This window comes from Misgurnus anguillicaudatus, chromosome 4, assembly GCF_027580225.2.
Source record: "Misgurnus anguillicaudatus chromosome 4, ASM2758022v2, whole genome shotgun sequence".
Classification (NCBI taxonomy): domain Eukaryota; kingdom Metazoa; phylum Chordata; class Actinopteri; order Cypriniformes; family Cobitidae; genus Misgurnus; species Misgurnus anguillicaudatus.
In genome coordinates, this window is record NC_073340.2 from 12,725,868 (window position 1) to 12,746,656 (window position 20,789).

The window sequence follows — 20,789 nt, forward strand, 5'->3', positions numbered from 1 at the left end:
TATTGATTAATCGAATACTTTTTTTTATCTAATGCAGGTTGCGTTGCGTAGCGTGTGTCTTGAAGCAATTAAATGAATTTCACTGTGTGGCAGCAATTCAACATTTTACCACCAGGGTGCAATATTTGACACCATACTCCGTTATCTGTGACCTTCCGTTTTGATAAAAAAAAAAGAATCATGAAGAGGTCATGATTTTTTGGAACAGAGGAGGTCTCTTTTTAAGAATGCGGCTCGCAGCTGCAGGTTCCACTGCTTTAGAGCACCGCATATTCAAGCGCATATATGTTCCGTTTGTCTAACTAAATGTAGTTTAACTGTTTGCCACAAGTTGATCTTGTAATAAAGGTCTCATGGAGGAAAACAGGCTGTATTTTTGTATTCAACATTTTTGAATTATAAAAGTTAAATAATTATTTTGTATTATAAAAATATTAATGATTAATCGATAGTCGATCGTTAATTCTCCCGACAATCGACTAAAAAATGTAATCGAATGCCCATCCCTAATGGACACACATCTTTTTATTAGACTAAGCATTTAGGACGATACACCTCTTAGCATATGTACAAATGAATGTGCATTTTAGATGTTAAATGATTATTTAGAGCAATTGGGATCGCTAGACGAGGGCTTAATGTACTTATTTTTATTAAAAAAAATGAATTTAGGCCAAAATCTAAATTTTTATACTTTCTCTTGCCTCAAAAGTAGGTTGTGCACATTCCGACTTATTTAGACAGCATGGGTTACATTTACTGTCTAAGGGGCTGATCACACCAAACTTGTTTTAAATGCTTGGAAACGCAAGGCGCGACACACTGCACTCTCAGAAATACCCAAGAGCATATTAGTACTTCAAAGGTACATATTGGCAGTTCAAAGATACATATTTGTACCTACATGGTACATATTGGGACCTTTTTAAAGGGTACTGCCCCAGTGACAGCTTTGTACCTTTATTTTTTGGCAGTGTGCCTTTGTTTGGCCACTTTAAAGAAGAGCAGTGCAGTACGGCTTTAATGTTGCTAGGCAACCGCTGTATCAACAATAGTGCGAGCGTCTGTGAAATTTTGTTTGCTACAAATGTACCTTGTTTGAGGGTGAGAGGTGAACACGCAGGGGACTGTGATTCAATGGAGTCTCGGGTTGCTCCAAGCAACTCTAAACTTCTGTCACTACAACGAAAGGCCCGCCTCAGAGTGCTCCTTCAAAACCGTGTGGCGCGGGAGGTGGCCAAAATTCGCATAATGCTCACTCCCCATGGAAAATAATTAAAAAATTAAGGCTGCATCTCAATTTATCCAACAATGAGCTACGCCAAGGGTCAAAAAGAAATTGCATGTTACATTAATCGCATGTTAATAAAACTAGTGAAGTTAAAATTATTTTACCTTAATGTGTTATTAACACTTTCCTTTTGACAGCCCTAGTTAAAAATAAAATAATCTTATTTATTTGACCTTGAATGAATCAAGAAGTATTCAGATAACGTTACATTTATATTTTGTTGCTTGGATTAAGTTACTGAATACTTTTTTTGTAACTGTAACAGAATACATTTTAAAAGTAACCATTCCAAGTTATCAAAATGCAACCAAACAACATTTTGTGATCAAAGTCTCTCTCCTGTGTGCTTGAGCTGATTCTCTTACTTTGAATTTTGTTCAACCCCTGTCATAAAAACAACAAGAGCAGTCACCGATGAGTTTTCCACACGTGTGATAGATCCTGCTAGCGTGAAAATACAAAATTCAGTCCAGTGTGCTCGTGATCAGAAGGTGGCTGTGAAATGTGGACTGTGGAGTTACAGAGTGATGATTCGTACAGAGCATTGTGAATAACACTGGGAGGCAGGAGGTGGACATAGATTTATGTTGATGAAACTGAAAGCTGAACCCCGCTGCTCTCTTCAGGATCAAAAAGAAGATGATATTGAGCGATACTGCTGCGAAGCTTCACGCATGATACATGGATGATGCTTCACTGGCTAGAGAGTTTGATGGTGTTTGTACTAAAACAAGACACAAGCCATGTTTCCATCCACATGTTTTTATCCGAATTAAGTGATATCGAATGAAAAATGCGTTATGGAAACAGTAAAATTCGATTGAATTTCATGAATATCGACTCAAAAGAAATACGTTCGATCTCATCGGATTTTATCTTGATCGATATATGGCTTATTCGATAAACCCTGATGAAAACGTTATTTGCCGAATAAATAATGATTTGCGATTAAAGTTTAGGTCCTTTTATGGTTGCAAAGAAGAAAAAGTTTTAGGTCATTTCCGCTCTGGTGGCACACATGGCGTGTGTCAACAAAGTCAGATGTAAGTGGACAAACGACGAGACGAGATTAATTTAAAATTTTATTTACCAGAGAAAATAACGGCTATTTTAGAGCTGAAGATCTTTGCCCAAACCCGACGGGTTCGGTCGGATTCGGGCTTCATTTCTAACATTTTACACGGGCTCGTGCTCCGCCTTTGCACGGTAGGCTAAATGAGCGGTCAAGTTCAATGCTGCTGCTGAATGCCTAAGCGCAGGACCACGCTGAAGCCATTTACAGTGGATTTAATCATTTCCTCAACAAAAATGTAGCCTTATCTTGGTGAGTAAAGGTTTTTTAATGTATAACTAAATATTACTTAGTCTTAAATACATAATTTAGACAGAGGATATAGACTAATGTTGGCATTAATGTAAAGAAAGTGCCGAAGCAAATACCACAGAACCTTTATCTTAATTTCGTTATTCCCAAATAACCATCTTATTCAGAATGTATTATCTTAATTTAATTTGTTAAGAAATAATTGTTTTTATTGGCATGTTGGCCTATAATGTTGCATATGCCTATTTAGAACGAGATGTTACAGATGACTTTTTTTTCTTTGTTTCAACTTCCAAGTGACGTGTAGCCCAGTTAGTCATTAATAAATAATGTTAAAACCTGTGTAAATTACTCATTCTTGATAAAAGCTGTTTGCGTGCGCAAATTTAAATAATGTATGGCTGTAAACGGGTTCGGGCTTTTAAAAAGCTGTCAACCTAAATGTACTTTCGGGTTCGGGCTGCATTCTGTCGGGCTCCGGTCATTTCAGGCCCGATTACAGCTCTATTTTAGATCTAAGAAATGCCATAATTTATCAGGAACTGGCGAAGGAAATGTCCAACAATGGTTATGACAAGACGTGGGACGTACTCCGAAGTAAATGAGGCGCTCAAACAGCGATACGTGTTTCAAAAAAGAGAGTTATCTCGCAACGGTGCCGGAGGGAAAATAAAAGCAAATTCGACCTTGATGAGATGGATCCTCGGCCAAAGAACCCTCGTAGCTTTATTGGCTTATTAACAACTCTAAAGATATTTTTTCGTTCTCATGTTACGTTAAGAATTGATCCGGACTATCATTTCACGTTAATGCCTCCGTTGTCGTTGGGCATTTACATGCATCTGCATCATCATAGCAATTTGATGTTAATGTAATTTTCTTATTATTATAGCTTGATATGTCGCTATCAGCTCAGCTGGCACATAAGCACTTATAACTTGTGAAATGCCGCAAATTTGTCTAGCAAAGCTTTGTTCGCAAATGTTTGCTTGAATATTGTGCGATTCAGTGCGAAAATGAATGGAAACACCTTCAAATGTCTCAAATCACTTCGATATACCAATTTGATCGCAAACCAGCATGTGACGTCATTACGCACAGGTTTTTATTCGCTTTAAAGCCGTTGGATGGAAACACACTTTCACCAGCTTTATTCGCATAAGTTTTTTAACCGAACTTCAGATAATTCGATTGACAAGTGGATGGAAACTTAGCTACAGTTCAGGGTGCAAATATTCAAAGCCAAGTGACAAAAATGCCAGCTGAATAATTCGGTTCTCATCCTTATTTCAGACCAGTGTGGTTTTCTTCCATGGAACATAAAATCAAGTCTTAAGCAGAATGCTGATGTACCTTGAAACCATGCAGGAATGAAGGAAATGGCCATAAAATAGTCAATATGGGCAATGCCTTTCATGTCTTCTGAAGCCAAACAGTACTGTAGCCCTGTGTGAAGAGGAGTTGGAAAAAATTAAATTTATTCATTTGGCAGATGCTTTTATCCAAAGAAACTTACTGTACAGTGCACACAAGTGTGCTCATTGGGAATCGAACCTGTGACCTTTTGTGCTGCTAATGCAATGCTCAATTGAACTACACGAACATCCAAAAACATAAGATTCTCGCTAAATAAAGTTTTGGCTTACACCAAAACTACATGTGGAGATATTTTGACAACCGCATTTTACAACCGAATTAACTCCCACAAAAATGCAGGTAGTGACAATCGGATTTACAGAAACTCTGCATAGTGTGTACATAACCAAACTGAACAACTATAGTTAATAAAGTGTTTAAACATGCATCACGGACATGACAGGTCTCTCTTCTAAAAAAAATGAATGCCTAGAAGGGGAAAAGTCATCTGCGGTGCAGAAAATGACAGAGCCACAAGCGTTTACTTAATAGTGTTGCCAGATCTTGAAAATGCTTTACCTCAAAGATCAAAATATTGGGACTGGCATCTTCACACTTTAATAACACCAAATGCTTGATCGCTTCATAAGCCATAACGGTTTAGTGCCAAAAACGGTTTGTGGGTACAAAAAAGACGAGGACTTGGCAACACTGCAAGATTCACAACTACGTACAATACACAACGCCATGACAGAGGTTTATTGCAAAACATAACACTGTTATTTTGGTCAAAGCTATGAGTGATAAGCATGCAAGACAGCAGAACATTGTTATCTTTATCTCTGTGTCAATCATCCCATTTTTGGGAGTTGAGTACAGATATGAAACGAACAAGGGGATTCACTCCTGCATATAAGTACAGTTGTCACTCCCAAAAGTTTGCAGTGTGTATGAGACCTTACAGACAGATTTACTATAATGTGTACAACAAAACAGAGCAATACAAAACAAAACAAAATAGAATTAAGCTACAACATATTGTATGCAGCATATGCTGACCACTAGGGACATTTTCAACTGGTTGAACATAGATGCATATACAAAATTAGATGGCTGACACCAGCTTAATTAGCATTTTTAAATAATAAAACAAAGATATTACATTACATTTAGAAACATCTACATAGATTTTATTACCTGGGGCTGGTTGCACCAGCTGGGTGTAAACCTGGTCACAAAAATGCGTTTTACGTCCGACGTCGAATGTACACCTGTTGTACCATCTAGGCGAAGCACATGTCTGAGCACAAAATCTTACGTCTAGACAAGGGTTGGTGTAATGCTGCCTTCACGTGCTATGGGAAAGATGATATTTTCCATTTGTGAACTGGTATTTACCAGCGTGTTGTGTTCAAGTGCATTTTCCATTTGTGAACTGGTATTTACCAGTTTGCTGCGTTCAAGTGCATTTTCCATTTGTGAACTGGTATTTACCATTGCTTTTGTTGTCATTCAACCATTCACGACGTTGCTGCTGCTCTCCGCCATTTTAAAAAGGTCAAAGGTAATCTCATCTCGGCAACTCGGGCATCAAAATATTTTACGAGTTGCCCAGTGGAAAATACCACATGAGGGGTGTTCATGTGCATTTTCCAAGTGGGATTTTGGTATTTACCATAATTACGATAGCACGTGAAGGCAGCATAAGTATAAAGTCTTTACTTGTTTCTTTGGCAAAAATAGAAATAATGAAATGCACAGGATAAAAATATACATACAAATATATCAAATGAAAGAACAGATCCTCTGCTTTCAAACAAACAATAAACAAACAAATAAAACTAAAAAAAGTGTCATCCTATGTTTAGTTTTTCTCTGCTGATAAACTCTTAAATATGGGTATTTTTCTTTAAAAAATTTAGCAAAAAGCTTGGCTTAAATTTTTTCATAAATTAGGTAATCACAGTATTGCAGATTAACATAAAAATTCATCAGGATCATGCTTTTTAGCAAATGTTTTCTCTTAATTGACGAGATAACTCATCAATGCCATCGAAAGAGTTAGTAAGAACACCTGACTAACCATTTAGCAGTGCTTGTTCTTGCTCTTATCTCCTTGAACTGGTGACCTGGTTTATAGTCCACCATCTTGAAGAATGTGTCAGTTTTTGTTGTGTTGTTGATGATAGCCAAATATCTTCTTAAACGGCATCACCAAACAAAATAGTAAACAATGCTTTTTTTGAAAGCCCTCCCTTAATCTGCCATTGGTGGTAAATCCAGACAGTACCGCCCCTTAACCCACACCACTGATTGAGCAGATATTACTGATGGATGTCAAGTTGGTCGGACTGCTCAGACAGACTTATATTTTGAAAGAATTTCAGAGCTGCAGCTATTTATATGTTTTAGACTTAAAAAGTGGCTTTTGTAGGAAAATATTTTATTGCTAAAAGACTACACACTTCAGCTTTTAAAAGGGGGACATGAACGGTGTGATTTTGAAATTCTCAAATCAATTCATGACATTCTTATGAAGAGACCTCTGTTCAGAAATTAAACTTTGATTTAGTTTTGTATAGCTGAAAGTATTTTTAAAAAACGCCACTGGTAAGGTGAATATTGTACTCACTACACAAAAATTTCAGACACTCAAAGCTTTTGGTTACGTGCCAGAGAGTGACAATTGTGAATGACCTCAATTAATCAGCCGTGGTCTGCACAGTATTTAATTTGGAAGGGCAAGACTGTGGACAGTGTTAATCTTTCGTGTGTTTATACAGAACGATCTATTGGCATTACTATACGTGCAGCAGCCATAATTCAAAAAGCAATGGATTTTGTACTACAGTATAATATATTTTTACCGGTGGGTTGGTCATCTAATGGCATGTGTGATTTTCTTTCTATAGGCAGAGCAGGACAATGGACATCCTCTCCCAGCGTTTGCCAATCTCCACATCGAGGTGCTTGATGAGAACAATCAGGCTCCGTACTTTCAGGTGTCCTCTTATCGTGGCTTCATCTCAGAGTCTGCTCCGCCGGGTACCACTATCTCCAGCAGTGCTAATCTTTCCACACCGCTCATCATCATCGCCCTGGACAATGACATTGAGGAGGTGAGGAACCAAACTTTCTGTCTTAAACTGCAATCAGTTTCACAGATCCTATAAAACGTGTCTGGAAATGTCCCACTGAAGCTCATGCTGTATTTGTGTAGAAAAAGAAATGTAAAGCACAGAGAGCATAAGAGTTCCTCAGAGTACTGCTGCTTTACCGCACTCATTAGTTGTGTTTTTATTACCTTTCAAATAGCAAAAATTTTAATTATGAATAAAAACTCCCAAATTATACACCCAAAATACACATACATTTCGCAAAAACTCCCAATATACAGCTAAAAGCTTTGGCTCTCGGAAAAGGGAAATCGAAAAAATACTATTTTCAGGGAAATCGAAAAAGGAATATATTGCAGAAGTGCAATGGAAAGAGTTTTTTCTTCGTTTACACTGCAAAAAAATGATTTTTAAGAAAAAAAATCTTAGTATTTTTATCTTGTTTTCAGTGAAAATATCAAACAATTCTTAAATTAAGATGCTATTTCTTGATGAGAAAAACGACCCAAGAAAAACGTTTTTAGAGCAAAAATATCACATTTAAGTGGTTTTGTGCATAAAACAAGCAAAAATATCTGCCAATGGGGTAAGCAAAAAAAATCTTGAACATTTTTCTTAAACACTAAATTCATTGATATTTTTGGTCTAAAACCTAGACTTATTTTCCTAGGTCGTTTTGCTCATTAAGAAAAAGCATCTCAATCAAGATTTTTTAGATATTTCTACTGAAAACAAGACAGAAATACTAAGAAAATGTTTTCTTTAAAATTATTTTTTGCAGTATACAGGTCACCTGACGTGCATAAGTTAAATCTATATATTTTAAAGATCCAAAATTGTGTACTATAACCTAGGGGTGTAAATTGGAAAGTTTATTATGATGCGATACATTATAGATTTTCTCCACCAGCAATGCAATATTTGCCAATACATCAAACACTTATTCGATGCAATTACACTTTGATGCGATTCAATTCATTTATCGATATTTTTATATCATGTGCTAATTAAGCAGTTTTAATAACTTACAAATGCAGCCAAAATAAATAACATGAATGTTTCATATTTGAAAATGGCACAATCTTTGTTCATATTGAAACATTTGCAACAACAAACTAACAAAAAAATACACTTTTTTAATAAATTTAGGGGCAAAATTTCATTCAGTAAACAAAATGCACAAAAAAAATGGGATTGATTAAAGAAGCTGAGGTGAATGTCAAAACACAGGAAAATGACTTCAGTGATATGAAAGCATTTATTTATTATCCTTAATACGTTTTAGCCAGCGCAGATCAAATGTTTCTTTCCGCTTCATTAGAACATTTTTTTTTATCAAATAAATGCATTCTGTTTGTGTAGTTTTGAAAGCCGATACTGGAAAGCTTTTGCTCTTGTATAAAGTCTTTAGATGTTAATGCTGCAGACTGATAGATATTTATTGTAGAGAGATCAATGCCTAAGCTGGTTCTGGCTACTACAAAGCCTTTCAGAAGTTATTTACTTTTCTTTCCCTTGTTTTTGACTTGCCTTTTACACTGTGTGTCATGTTTCACAAAGCACTCAATAACACATTATCTTGTTCTCAAGTGGCACTGAGCATGCACGTGTCCGATTAAGATGTTTACCTTTCATTCTGAACGCTTGATGTTCATTGCATTTAATTTAATACATTTTTGAATTATACAGTGCATATTAGTTAAATAATAATGTAAAACGGGCTTTTTGTGAAATTTCATGAACTTCCTTTTTAAGCACCGCCCACTTTTGGTTATATCTGAATACATAAACAGATACAAATAATTTTGAGATCGCAAAAGATATAAATACAGATACAACTCCATTGCACTTCCATAGACACAAGAACCTGAATAGACTTTGTTGAAATGCTGAAGTGCTCTCTTGCTCTGTCATTATCTCTAGAAAGAGCAAGCTAGCTTTGAAAGCATAAGATCCCAACCTTCCTTCAGAGTGCACGCCAAAGCCACACATTCTCCAAAACAGACATTTATATTCATAGCAGTTTCTAAGAATATATTTGCTTTTACTGGGAATGTGCATTTTTATCAATTTTTAATTTTGAGGACTTGAAGTACCTGATTACTCTGGGGCGGGACATGTGTTTGAGGTGGGCCGTACTCACCAAGAAAATGAAAATATTTTATTGAAACGCTGTAACAAAAATGTACAATGATGAAAATTTTACGGAAAAATGAATGTGCTAGATTATGTTAAAAAAGAATCCTCTAACAGGAACAGCTCTGTGAGGTAAAACTAAAGGATTATCAGCACAGTGCTTTCTATATGATACACATTCTGCATTAAATAAATCAAATATACACAATATAAATATTAAATGACAACGTGCATCTGCACATAATGCGATTGAACTTCAGTGAGTTACATGCTGGCCAGAAAGTTTATCTCTTATTGTGGATGAGCTCTAGCAGTACAGTAGTGGCACGCTTTAAAAAATGCCAGCCAATCTCACAAATGCAATCTTGCATTTTTGTCTGCTTGATTGAAGTGAAGCCAAATCTCACTGAGTGCTTTTGAAACTGTAGTTTTTGATGATGTTTAGCTTCATCCAGCATTGTGCGGACCGGTTGGCGTGTGTCTAAATTACTGCAGGAGCCATTCAGAAGCAGCCTTTACTGTGTGCCTTCATAGATGATTTTATGCTATTTTGCCTTCCACAGAAGATATATGTGACCCATACTGGCAAAATGAGTCGGTATGCCAACAGTGTAATTTTGAGCTATAGGCGAAAGAAAGTATAAATGTCGATTTTGGTCAAAATTGAGGTTTTCATAAAAATAATTACATTAAGCCCTCGCCTAGCGATCCCAATGATCTAAATAATCTTTAAACATTTAAAATTATCTTTATTTGTATGTTTTCTGAGAGGTATGTTGTCCTAAATGCTTAACCTATACATACAGGAATTAGAAAATAAAATGCAGGACTTGCTTGATGTTGAAAGAGTTATTAAGAGAGATGAAAACAAGGTGTGTTCAGGCGCATTGTTTGCGCATTGCAATTTTGAGGCAACTAAAATAGACTACGCAATATTGTTTTTGTTATTTAATGAGCGCGTTAGTAATATGCGCCTATAAACGGGGCGACAACTCGTGTTCGCTTATCACATGGATCACATAAACATTTTAAAATATGAAAAATCAAAGGATTAAAATGTAAAATATTATTATTAACTCTTTCACCGCCAGCATTTTTTTTTTAAGTTGCCAGCCAGCGCCAGCGTTTTTCATGATTTTCACCAAAGTCTAATGCCTTCCAGAAAATGTTCTTCTTTAGATATATAAACATACAATATACCAAATGAAAGAACAGACCCTCTGCTTTCAAACAAAAAAAAAAAAAAACGTTTCATCCTACCTTGAGTAGTTCTTTTGTAATCAGCTTTTGAATATGGGTAGGTTTCTGCAAAAACACCACATTTTGAGCAAAAAGCTGAGATAATTCCATGTTTGTGACGGACTTTTCATAGAGATTCCATTCAGAGCGATCTTTAAAACAGACACGGACATGCAGCAGCTTGCCATAGGGCAATTCTTCCGGGTTTAAAAAGTTGCGGAAGGGCGCCTGGTGGATAATAGCGGTATTGCGGAAAGACGGAAAATCTCGTCATTGGCGGGGAAGCGTTTTCTCTTAATTGACGAGATATCTCGTCAATGGCGGGGAAAGAGTTAAAGGAATATTCCATTTTCTTAAAAGAAAAATCCAGATAATTTACTCACCACAATGTCATCCAAAATGTTGATGTCTTTCTTTGTTCAGTCGAGAAGAAATTATGTTTTTTGAGGAAAACATTGCAGGATTTTTCTCATTTTAATGGACTTTAATAGACACCAACAATTAACACTTAACTCAACACGTAACAGTTTTTTTCAATGGAGTTTCAAAGGACTATAAACAATCCCAAACGAGGCATAAGGGTCTTATCTAGCAAAACGATTGTCATTTTTGACAAGAAAAATAACAAATATACACTTTTAAAGCACAACTTCTCGTTTAGATCCGGTTGTCATGCGCTAGGGTGACCCGACGCAATACGTCATCACGTCAAGAGGTCACAGAGGACGTACGCGAAACTCCGCCCCAGTGTTTTCAAGTGGGGTGAAAGAGGACCGTTCCTACGTTGTTGTATGTCAACTGATACTAATTAATGTCTTTGTGTCAGTTTATTGTTTAAAATGGTCCGCAAATGTGCATTTTATATATGTAACACGTGACCTCCCTACGTCACTACGCATTTAAGTTAGGTCGCGCTGGACCGGACCTAAACGAAAAGTTGTGCTTTAAAAGTGTATATTTATTATTTTTCTTGTCAAAAATGACAATCGTTTTGCTAGATAAGACCCTTATGCCTCGTTTGGGATTGTTTATAGTCCTTTGAAACTCCGTTTAAAAAAACTGTTAAGTGTCGAGTTAAGTATTAAATGCTGGCGTCTATTAAAGTCCATCAAAACTAGAAAAATCCTGCAATGTTTCCCTCAAAAAACACAATTTCTTCTCAACCGAACAAAGAAAGACACCAACATTTTGGATGACATTGTGGTGAGTAAATTATCTGGATTTTTCTTTTAAGAAAATGGAATATTCCTTTAAGTATCTTGAACATAAGTGAGGACCGATTATGAGACGTTAGAAGGCGTAAAGAGCTGCTTCATCTGTAGCCTTGTAAGTAATTAAATGTTTTGCTTTGAACAAATGCAAATATTGCATATATATTTTAAATGTTTTCTAAAATCTACCTTACGGATTTATTGTATATGATGACTTTCTATTTGTGGATATGATGAGATGAGAACCGTTTTTAAGTAATGCTTTTCAAAGCACTCACAGCGCTGGCCGAGATAAAAATTCTTTAAATCTTGTTTGTTACAAATAAAGTATTTTTATAGTACAAACCTTTTCTTGCATATTTGTAAATAATTTTTTTTGAGATAACACGGATCATGTAGGCTATCCATTGATTTACAGCAATTAAAAGCCTGCTAATTTTACTTCCATGACTGAAAGAAAATGCTTTTTAAAGGTTTTAATACCAAAAAAAAATAAAATTTTCAACACAAATGAAAACAACGCAATTTTTTTATATCAATCTTAAATTGGTGGTCTTCTTCCTCCACTTTTTCAGTTTACACATTACGCCATCTAAATAGAAAATCGGCATGGCGCCAGCGCAACTGGGTTTTAAAGGGGATGAGAGCTTAGACTCTCATTGGTTTATTGCACGTTACGCCCAAAACACACCCACTACTCATTACGAGAATAGGAACAACCCTTTTTGGGGGTGCACTTGGTGCATAAACCATTTTTCCCGTCGTTAAATTATCAAAAGTGGAATCAGACACGCCCATTTAGACCGCGTGCGCCATGCACTTTAGATAATGCGCTTAGATCCTTAAAATAGGGCCCTAGATCTTAAAGCTGTTTATCTCAATGGCAATCAAACAATAAAAGAAAGAAAAAAGTTTAACTTATATATTTTTCCTATAGATATTGTTTTTGACTTTATGTGTGCTAAATCTATCAGTTTTACAATAGATTTCAAGCTATGGATGCTGTGAATTTGCTTTTGAACCTTCAAAAATCTTTAACTTGATTTTTCTCAAAATTGTCTTTGCCGACTCTATCAACTTCAAACACGTGTACAATGTCATTTTTCATCAGATTCCAACAAATCATGCATCGCTTTGAAGTTTTTTTTATAATGTCAAATTATAAATAACTCATTTTTGAAAATTAGCTTATTCCGGCTAATTTTGCCAGCAAGGGTCACAAATGAATATAATTAGACCATTTGACTTAATTATTGTACTGTAATTAGGATGTGAAATAATTTTCAATGAACATAACAAAAAAATTTTCTGGAAAAACGCCCATCCTGCTTTTAATTGTAAAGCATTAATTGCTCCATTCAAATAGCAGCTAAAAAGAAGCCTCATGATTGGCATAAAAGCAGCAGCTAAAGGTAATGACATGGACAGTAAACCTCACTTCTCAGGATTAGTGAACAACATCTAGGTGTTTACACTCACTCATGAAAGTGGCACAACTTATTTTTAGTGAATTATGCTCTGAATGGTTTCATTTCAGTTGCATTTATTTCATGCAGAATTAGCATAAGGGTGTTACCTGAATTCTGCATGTTCTGATGTCTTGACACGTTGATTTATTTCCACTGCAGTCGAAGGATCCCATGCTGCGTATCTCTCTGGACAACTACAACAGCATCTTCGCAGTGACGCCCAGTGGGATCGCACGCTACCTGACACTACTGAGGCCTGTGGACCGTGAAGAACAGCAGACGTATGGCTTGACGGTAAGGGCTCTGTGCCATCTTCTTTTGGCAAACCTGCTTAACTTCATCTCTGTCAGCGGAGCTTCAAACCTTCATGTCAAGGACTTTGTCTAAACTCTCTTCTCCACACTGCTTGGGTTTCTCGCTCGGGGGGTTATTTTAAAAAAAACGTGTGCTGCATAAAACACGGCTTAAACGAGTGATTTATGACTCTCCTTTGCTTGTGAATATGTACAGGTGGTGTTTGTTTACGTGCGTGTGATGGTGGTTTGTCTCTGATTAGCAGTGTACTATAGTGTTTCAAGCTACAAGCCACTCATTAATCTCTCCCTTTGAAAAAGTACAGTAGTTACACCATACATCACTAACAAAGCTACTAATTACGTTAAAGCTATTTAAGGGGGCAACATTAAATAAAACTAGATAATAACAACAGATGATCTCATTTATTTCTGCAATTACAGCTGTAAGTTACTTTATCTGTCACAAACTGAGAGAGACAGTATTAAACCCATAAATGGATTATTTTAATATTAAAATTTCATTAAATATAATTTAGCTTATATTAACTATTAGTTTATTACTGCCATTTATTACTTTTATTAATAATAACAAAGTAGAAAATGTACAGGTGATTCGACTTTATCACAGTTATTATTGTCGGATAATAATATTAGACTGCTCATTGTGAGATCTCAGCTGTGGTCCTCCATGTTCTCGCAATGAAAGCTACATACATAACAGCAATTTATTTACATTATGCATGCAATAGAAACTTGTGGATGTAGTGTTTTGCAGAGGCTTTCCGAGATCATACACCCCGCCTTTAATGGCTACTGTAGAAATAATATTGGCGACTACCATGTAAGGAGACCCGCGGTCTATGTAGATAAAATGTCTCATTCTAAGGTAAAAAAAAAACACAACATAACTCCGACGTCTCCGTGCAAAACGGCTGTGCATGTCTGCTGTGTTCTAATATGGCACGTTCGTTCTGTCAGGGTTTTAAGACACTCAAGACACGAACCCAAATGCAGACTTTGACGACAAAGGAATTTATTAACAAACGGGGTAAACAGAAAAACAAAACCCACGAGGGGGCAAAACAAGACAAGGATAACACGACATTGAACTAACACAACTTAAACCAAACATTAAACAGACTAATGCACTATTCGGACGGGATTAGTTTTCCAAACGACGTTTGAGTTTCAACGTGTCCCCCAGGACGTCTGTGATTTTATGTACTGATTCGGACGGGATTAAAATGATGCAGGCTATTCCAGAGATGGGAGTGTCTGTTTCATGCATTTGGGCGTTGCAGTAGCACGTGCTCTGGATACGCGTGATTGTAATGTTTAATATTTTGCTTTAAATGTAAAATTATGACAGAACATGTCATTTATTAATTTAATTTTAACAAATAAAAAATAAAATATACAAATCCTACTAAAGTAACGTTGGCCTACTTGTTTTATATAACTATCTGCTTATAATAAACACAAAGAAATGAAGAAATAATGATTAATAACAATATATTATCTTTATTAATTAACATTACCATTCCGGAGTTGAACAACTTTGAACGGAGTTTCTTATAATGTTAATGATATTACAGTGTTTAGTCTTAACAGTGTTTGATATTCAGCTCATCTTGATTTAATTATTTTATTTTGCAGAATGCGAAAAAATATTCATATCTGAATGAATGGGACTCAGGAAATACAATATACGCGCATTAGTAAGACCTTACGGCAGATCACGTTGGCCAAAACACGACAAGAACCGCGTTTTTAAAAGATATTGTGGGCAAACACAGACATTTGCATTCGGATGGGATTCAATTTCTCAGAGGACCTCTGAGTTCGGTGAAAAACAGTAGGTAAATTGCTCTGGAATTCTTACAGAGGTCATCAGAGAAAAACACAGACATGGCCGATTCGGACGGGATTAAAAACACAGAGGACCTCTGAGAAGCACGATTTTCTCAGAGGTCCCCCTGTAATACTAATCCCGTCCGAATAGGGTTTAAGACTAGATTTCAAAAAGTACTCACAGATAACCAACTGGATATGCGACAAGCCGAACGTGCACAGAAAAGCAAACACAAGGACAATAAATGAAGAGTTTCGTTGCAAAACGAGATAAATCCATTTATTTTTTATTTTTGACTAAACATATTTATTATTATGTTATCATGTTATTTTTTGTTTTATGGTGCTACTTAGCTGTATTTTTTAAGTTATGAAGGTTTAAATCAAAACAAACCAACTGCAGTTGCATTGAAATGAATTGGAATGCACAACCAAAAAACGAGATTTCTGAACAATTAAAAAAACGGTGGTTATCTCGTTTTGCAACAAAACTCTTCAAATAGGGACAAAGTAAATCACATACACCTGGAAAATAATCACAAGTAAGGGATCGGGGAAAAAGTGACGAGACCCGGGGACATGCGTGGTCAGAATAAACCAATACTAAAACCACGCATCTCCCACATAGAACATATGTACTTTCAGAACCCTGCCATGCTAAACTAGATCTAAATACAAACAAGGATCTGGCAGGATTCTGACAATGGGGTGCTGATCTAGTCGTGGTTTTAAAGGCCAGGAGCACAGCTTTCAATTTCATGCGAGCTGTTATAGGCGTAACCTGACAAAGAGAGGAGTGACCTGTGCCCTCTTTGGCTTATTGAAGACCACTCTTGCTGCTGCATTCTGGATCATCTGTAGGGGTTTGGTTGTGCATGCTGGGAGTCCGGCCAGTAACGCATTGCAATAGTCCAATAACCTGGACTAGGACTTGTGTAGCATGATCAGATAGAACTGGTCTAATTTTCCAAATGTAGTAAAGATCAACAACTCCAGTGAAATTGTCTTGCAATCAAGCAGCTCACCCAGACCTGAGATAGACATCCTTGAGTTTATGTTTGAGCCAATATGGGTATGAAGGACTCAATCTTAGCTGCACCCTGGAGCTAAATGAGATATCTGAACTCTTCTTGTGTTGACATAGCAAACTTCGCACATGTGATGCACTCTGGTCTCTTGATGTCTTACTGACAAAGTTATGACTGCAGGATTGATATCACCTCACAATGCAGCAATTCTGCTTTGACACCAACAGCAATTTTCAATATCACTTTTAGAATGCTTCAAAACAAATGAAAGCTCTGGTTGCCCTTTGGAGATGTCACAAATACTACAGGCATTGTCTGACAGTAAAAATAATCTCTCCAAATCTTTAATGTTAGCTCTGTTCTTGCTTTTGTGAATTGTGTGTTATTTCCTTATTTATGAGGCTTTGACTTTTAGACATATAGGTGCAAAACATTGTGGTTGATTGACATTGGATGAAAGGGCGGGTCATTGATGGAGGTCTAATACACAAATTAATGATTTAGTTTTACTTTTAAGCTTAACTGTATTTATCTAAGCAGATGAATAATAAGAGCTCTTTGGTAATGACTGTCACGTCTAGTCCGTGACATGTTTTGTGTATTGCACTGATCCGTCTCACCTGGACTTTCATTGACTCATTACGCCAATACACCACACCTGTCATGTTTAATTGTCTTTGTATTTATATGCCTTTGTTCTGTCACACCGGTCGCCGGATTATTGTCATTGCATCCCCGTCTGTTCCCTGTGTTGATGTTCCTGTGTTCCTGTATTCACCGTGTCATTCCTCGTGTTTTTTATCATTAAATGTTATTTATTTGTGAACTTTGCATATGCGTCCTACTTCCTGTTTCCCAGTCGTGACAGAATAATCCGGCCAGCATTGGACGCAGCAAGTTCACGGAGGGCGGCTCCCCCAGGAGTTTCGTCGAGGGGGAGTAGTGACATCGGGGTTCATTCCTCATCAGCCCCGATGTCTCTTGGGGACCACCGTGAGCGATCGCTCGCTCCTGCGGGAGGAGGATCGGCCCAGGCGGTCCCCCAACGGTTGAGTCGTCGTCGACGGTCCCTCGGAGGACCACCATCCTGCTCGGAGGGGGATCCGGAACGGACCACGCCCGATCATTTCCCCGGGGTGGCTACCGAGCGAGGGTCTCCGTTTCCGCAAGGGGATGGGAGATGATTTCCGGGGGCATCTGATCGTCGACGATTCCCAGGAGGGGGGTAATTCGTCTGCCTCGGTTCTCGGAGCGATCGCTCCGGTTCTCCTGGCGCAGTCCGGCCAACCGTTCTGTTGGTCTCATCCAGGCGGCTGCCGGCTTCGCCAGGGTCCCCAAGCCCTCCAACCCTCCCTTGGACTCTCGCTACCAGACTTTGTTTGTTGTGTTTTATGTGAGTGTCTGGTAGCCACTCGTAGAGGGGAGGGTTATGTCACGTCTAGTCCGTGACATGTTTTGTGTATTGCACTGATCCGTCTCACCTGGACTTTCATTGACTCATTACGCCAATACACCACACCTGTCATGTTTAATTGTCTTTGTATTTATATGCCTTTGTTCTGTCACACCGGTCGCCGGATTATTGTCATTGCATCCCCGTCTGTTCCCTGTGTTAATGTTCCTGTGTTCCTGTATTCACCGTGTCATTCCTCGTGTTTTTTATCATTAAATGTTATTTATTTGTGAACTTTGCGTATGCGTCCTACTTCCTGTTTCCCAGTCGTGACAATGACATGTCATGAACCAAAACATGTGATTGTTTCCTCCTTCTTATGTAAACCTTATGCATGCAAAAGGCAGCTGGAAACAGGCCAATCTCAACATAACACAGACTGTGACGTAACAGTCGATATGTACGCTCCCATTATTAAATTACACATTGAATTAATTACAATGTTGTTACAATGCTAAAAACAAAGATGTGACCGTTGAGTTAGCTCCATATGCTAGTTAATGCTATATGCTAACGTTAAGGCTGAAGTTCTACTATTGATGTTACCAACATGATGTTACAGTTACGTTTTGCAGGTCCATACTGAAAAAAACACAAATTTTCGTATGAAAATGACTTTTTAATGTACGTAAAAAATCAAGAAAACCTAAAACCACTTGTACGCAATAATCACGTACACAACAATCAAAACCTGTAATTATAATGTTTAAAATAATGTTGATATATAAAATGTACATGATTATATTTTATGTAATAATATTTTCTGTATTATAAATTATTATGCATGATATATATTATTATTATTACATACATTATATTATATATTATTATAGCCTACTTATTTTGTCCACACATATTACTTCCTAACTTTTAAATCTTTATATAAAAGCGTCTGCTTAATGCCTTATGTAAACGTCATGTAAATGTAATGAGTAGTCCAAATGTCAATCACTGTCTGTTTTATTTTAGATACAAATGCGCGTCTCTGTCATATTAATGAAATGTCTTATTTTTTAACGCATCCAATACTTATTTAATGTTACTCCGGTCGGTGGACAGCACTGGCTTCTTCCAGCGACAGCAAAACCTCCCAAATAAAAAGTGCAAAGCAAAACGTAACTTTACCGATAATAAATTTGATCAGGGATTTCATTTCGAGCTCTATTACAAACTGCTCTAAAATTTTCTGTAGACTACCGCTGCGCTGCGAAAAACCCTTATGTGAAGCTGGTTTGGGGCGCGTTTTATGCAAATTACCAACCTCGTGCACGCAGCCGCTCATGTAGAATACTCCAAATAATGAGTATAATAAGTATAAGATCAAACTCATGTGCGTACGCACGTGTTGTGAATTAGGCGGAAAGTTTTCATTAGAAGTTCAAGTGTGCGTATAAATATGAAAAACTTACGCAATTATTAGTGAATGAGAACCAATGACTTTAATTCTTGACACATCATATAAATATACATTTTTATAATTTACAAAATAATTTTATTATTTTGTGTGTGAGGCAGGGAGGGCCCAATTGATGGGTTGTTGTTACTCAACCATGGGTTTGAACAACCCAGCACCAGTGTTGGGGGTAACGCATTACAAGTAACGTGCATTACGTAATATTACTTTTCTGAAGTAACAAGTAAAGTAAGGCATTACTTTATAAATGTACACATTAATATTTGAGTTACTTTTTAAAAAAGAAGTAATGCAAGTTAATGTTCAGTTTAATTAATTGGATTTTTTTTAAATGTACTGATTTAAACTGAACGTAGTGCACGTATAATTATGCACTCAATGTGTGCGCACCTGAGCGGGAACAGTTTGAATCTGAAACGGAGATGGCAGGCCAGAGCTTAACATTTTTGCGATGGAAATATGCCATTTCTGAATGTAGAACTTCTCAGTAATTAAAAACACCTGCAAGGCCTGAAAGATATCAAGCTTCAGACAGAGTAAGAAAAAGTAACGCAAAAGTAACTTAATACTTAATACTAAAAGTAACAAGTAATACTTTCACTAAGTAACGCAATTAGTTACTTTTTTGGGGAGTAACCTAATATTGTAATGCATTACTTTTAAAAGTAACTTTCCCCAACACTGCCCAGCACTATATAAAAAAGCCCAGAGTCCTTTAATACTATATATAGATATATATCAACATTTAAAGAAAACTGCTCTAGCATTGCTGGACTTTAGGTCCTGTTTTGTGAAACTGCAAATATATTAACAGACACAATGTGTCAATTTATATGCTATTAGCTCATTCACCGCCAGCCTTTTTGAGAAAAGTTGCCCACCTGCATTTTTCTGATTTTAACAAAAGTTTCACAAAATTCCTTGCAGGAAAAATTATCTTCTATAAATATATAAACATACAAATTATATCAATTTAAAGAACACACACTCTGCTTTCAAACAAACAATAAACAAACAAACAAACAAACAAACAAACAAAATGGGGAAAAACGTTTCATTATATATTTACTTTTTCCACTTAATTTAACCACTGAAATATGGATATTTCTCTTCAAAAATACAACATTTTGAGCAAAAAGCTTAAAAATTGCGTTTTTGTAAATGAATTTATGTTAGAGATCAGACTCAGAATGACTATCAAACATAAAGGCAGTTAAAATAAATCATTAAATCTTTTTAACTTCCGTTTTTGATAAATTTCCATCTAGTGGATAAAAGCGGTATTACACTTTCACTTTGAAATTCGTCCAGAAAGGCATATTTATTAGTTAAATATTAACTCATAATTGACGAGATAACTCGTCAATGGCAGTGAATGAGTTAGAAAGAACTGTTACACAATGGCTACCTGATGCTGTCCAAGATAAACTTACTGATAAGAGTTTCACATACTGCATCTCTCCTATCACCCCTACATGAATGGATCAAACCACAGAATCAGTCATATTTATAGGTTTATTTTCTGCGAGGAGTTTATCAGCCCTGACTGCCTGCTCACATTTAACCAGAAAACATTTCTCCACAACTCTTATCGCTTCACATTTG

At 36.6% G+C, this 20,789-nt stretch overlaps 1 protein-coding gene across 3 annotated transcripts in view; it reads left to right on the forward strand.

Moving 5' to 3' along the window:
* pcdh15b (protocadherin-related 15b) overlaps positions 1–20,789 on the forward strand; it is a 297,173-nt gene that overhangs the window by 105,518 nt on the left and 170,866 nt on the right. For all 3 annotated transcript variants that reach the window (XM_055175304.2, XM_073866716.1, XM_073866717.1), the window contains exons 12-13: positions 6,884–7,090; positions 13,302–13,436. In XM_055175304.2, coding sequence (XP_055031279.2) covers positions 6,884–7,090; positions 13,302–13,436 — 342 coding nt within the window. The remainder of the gene's footprint in view (positions 1–6,883; positions 7,091–13,301; positions 13,437–20,789) is intronic.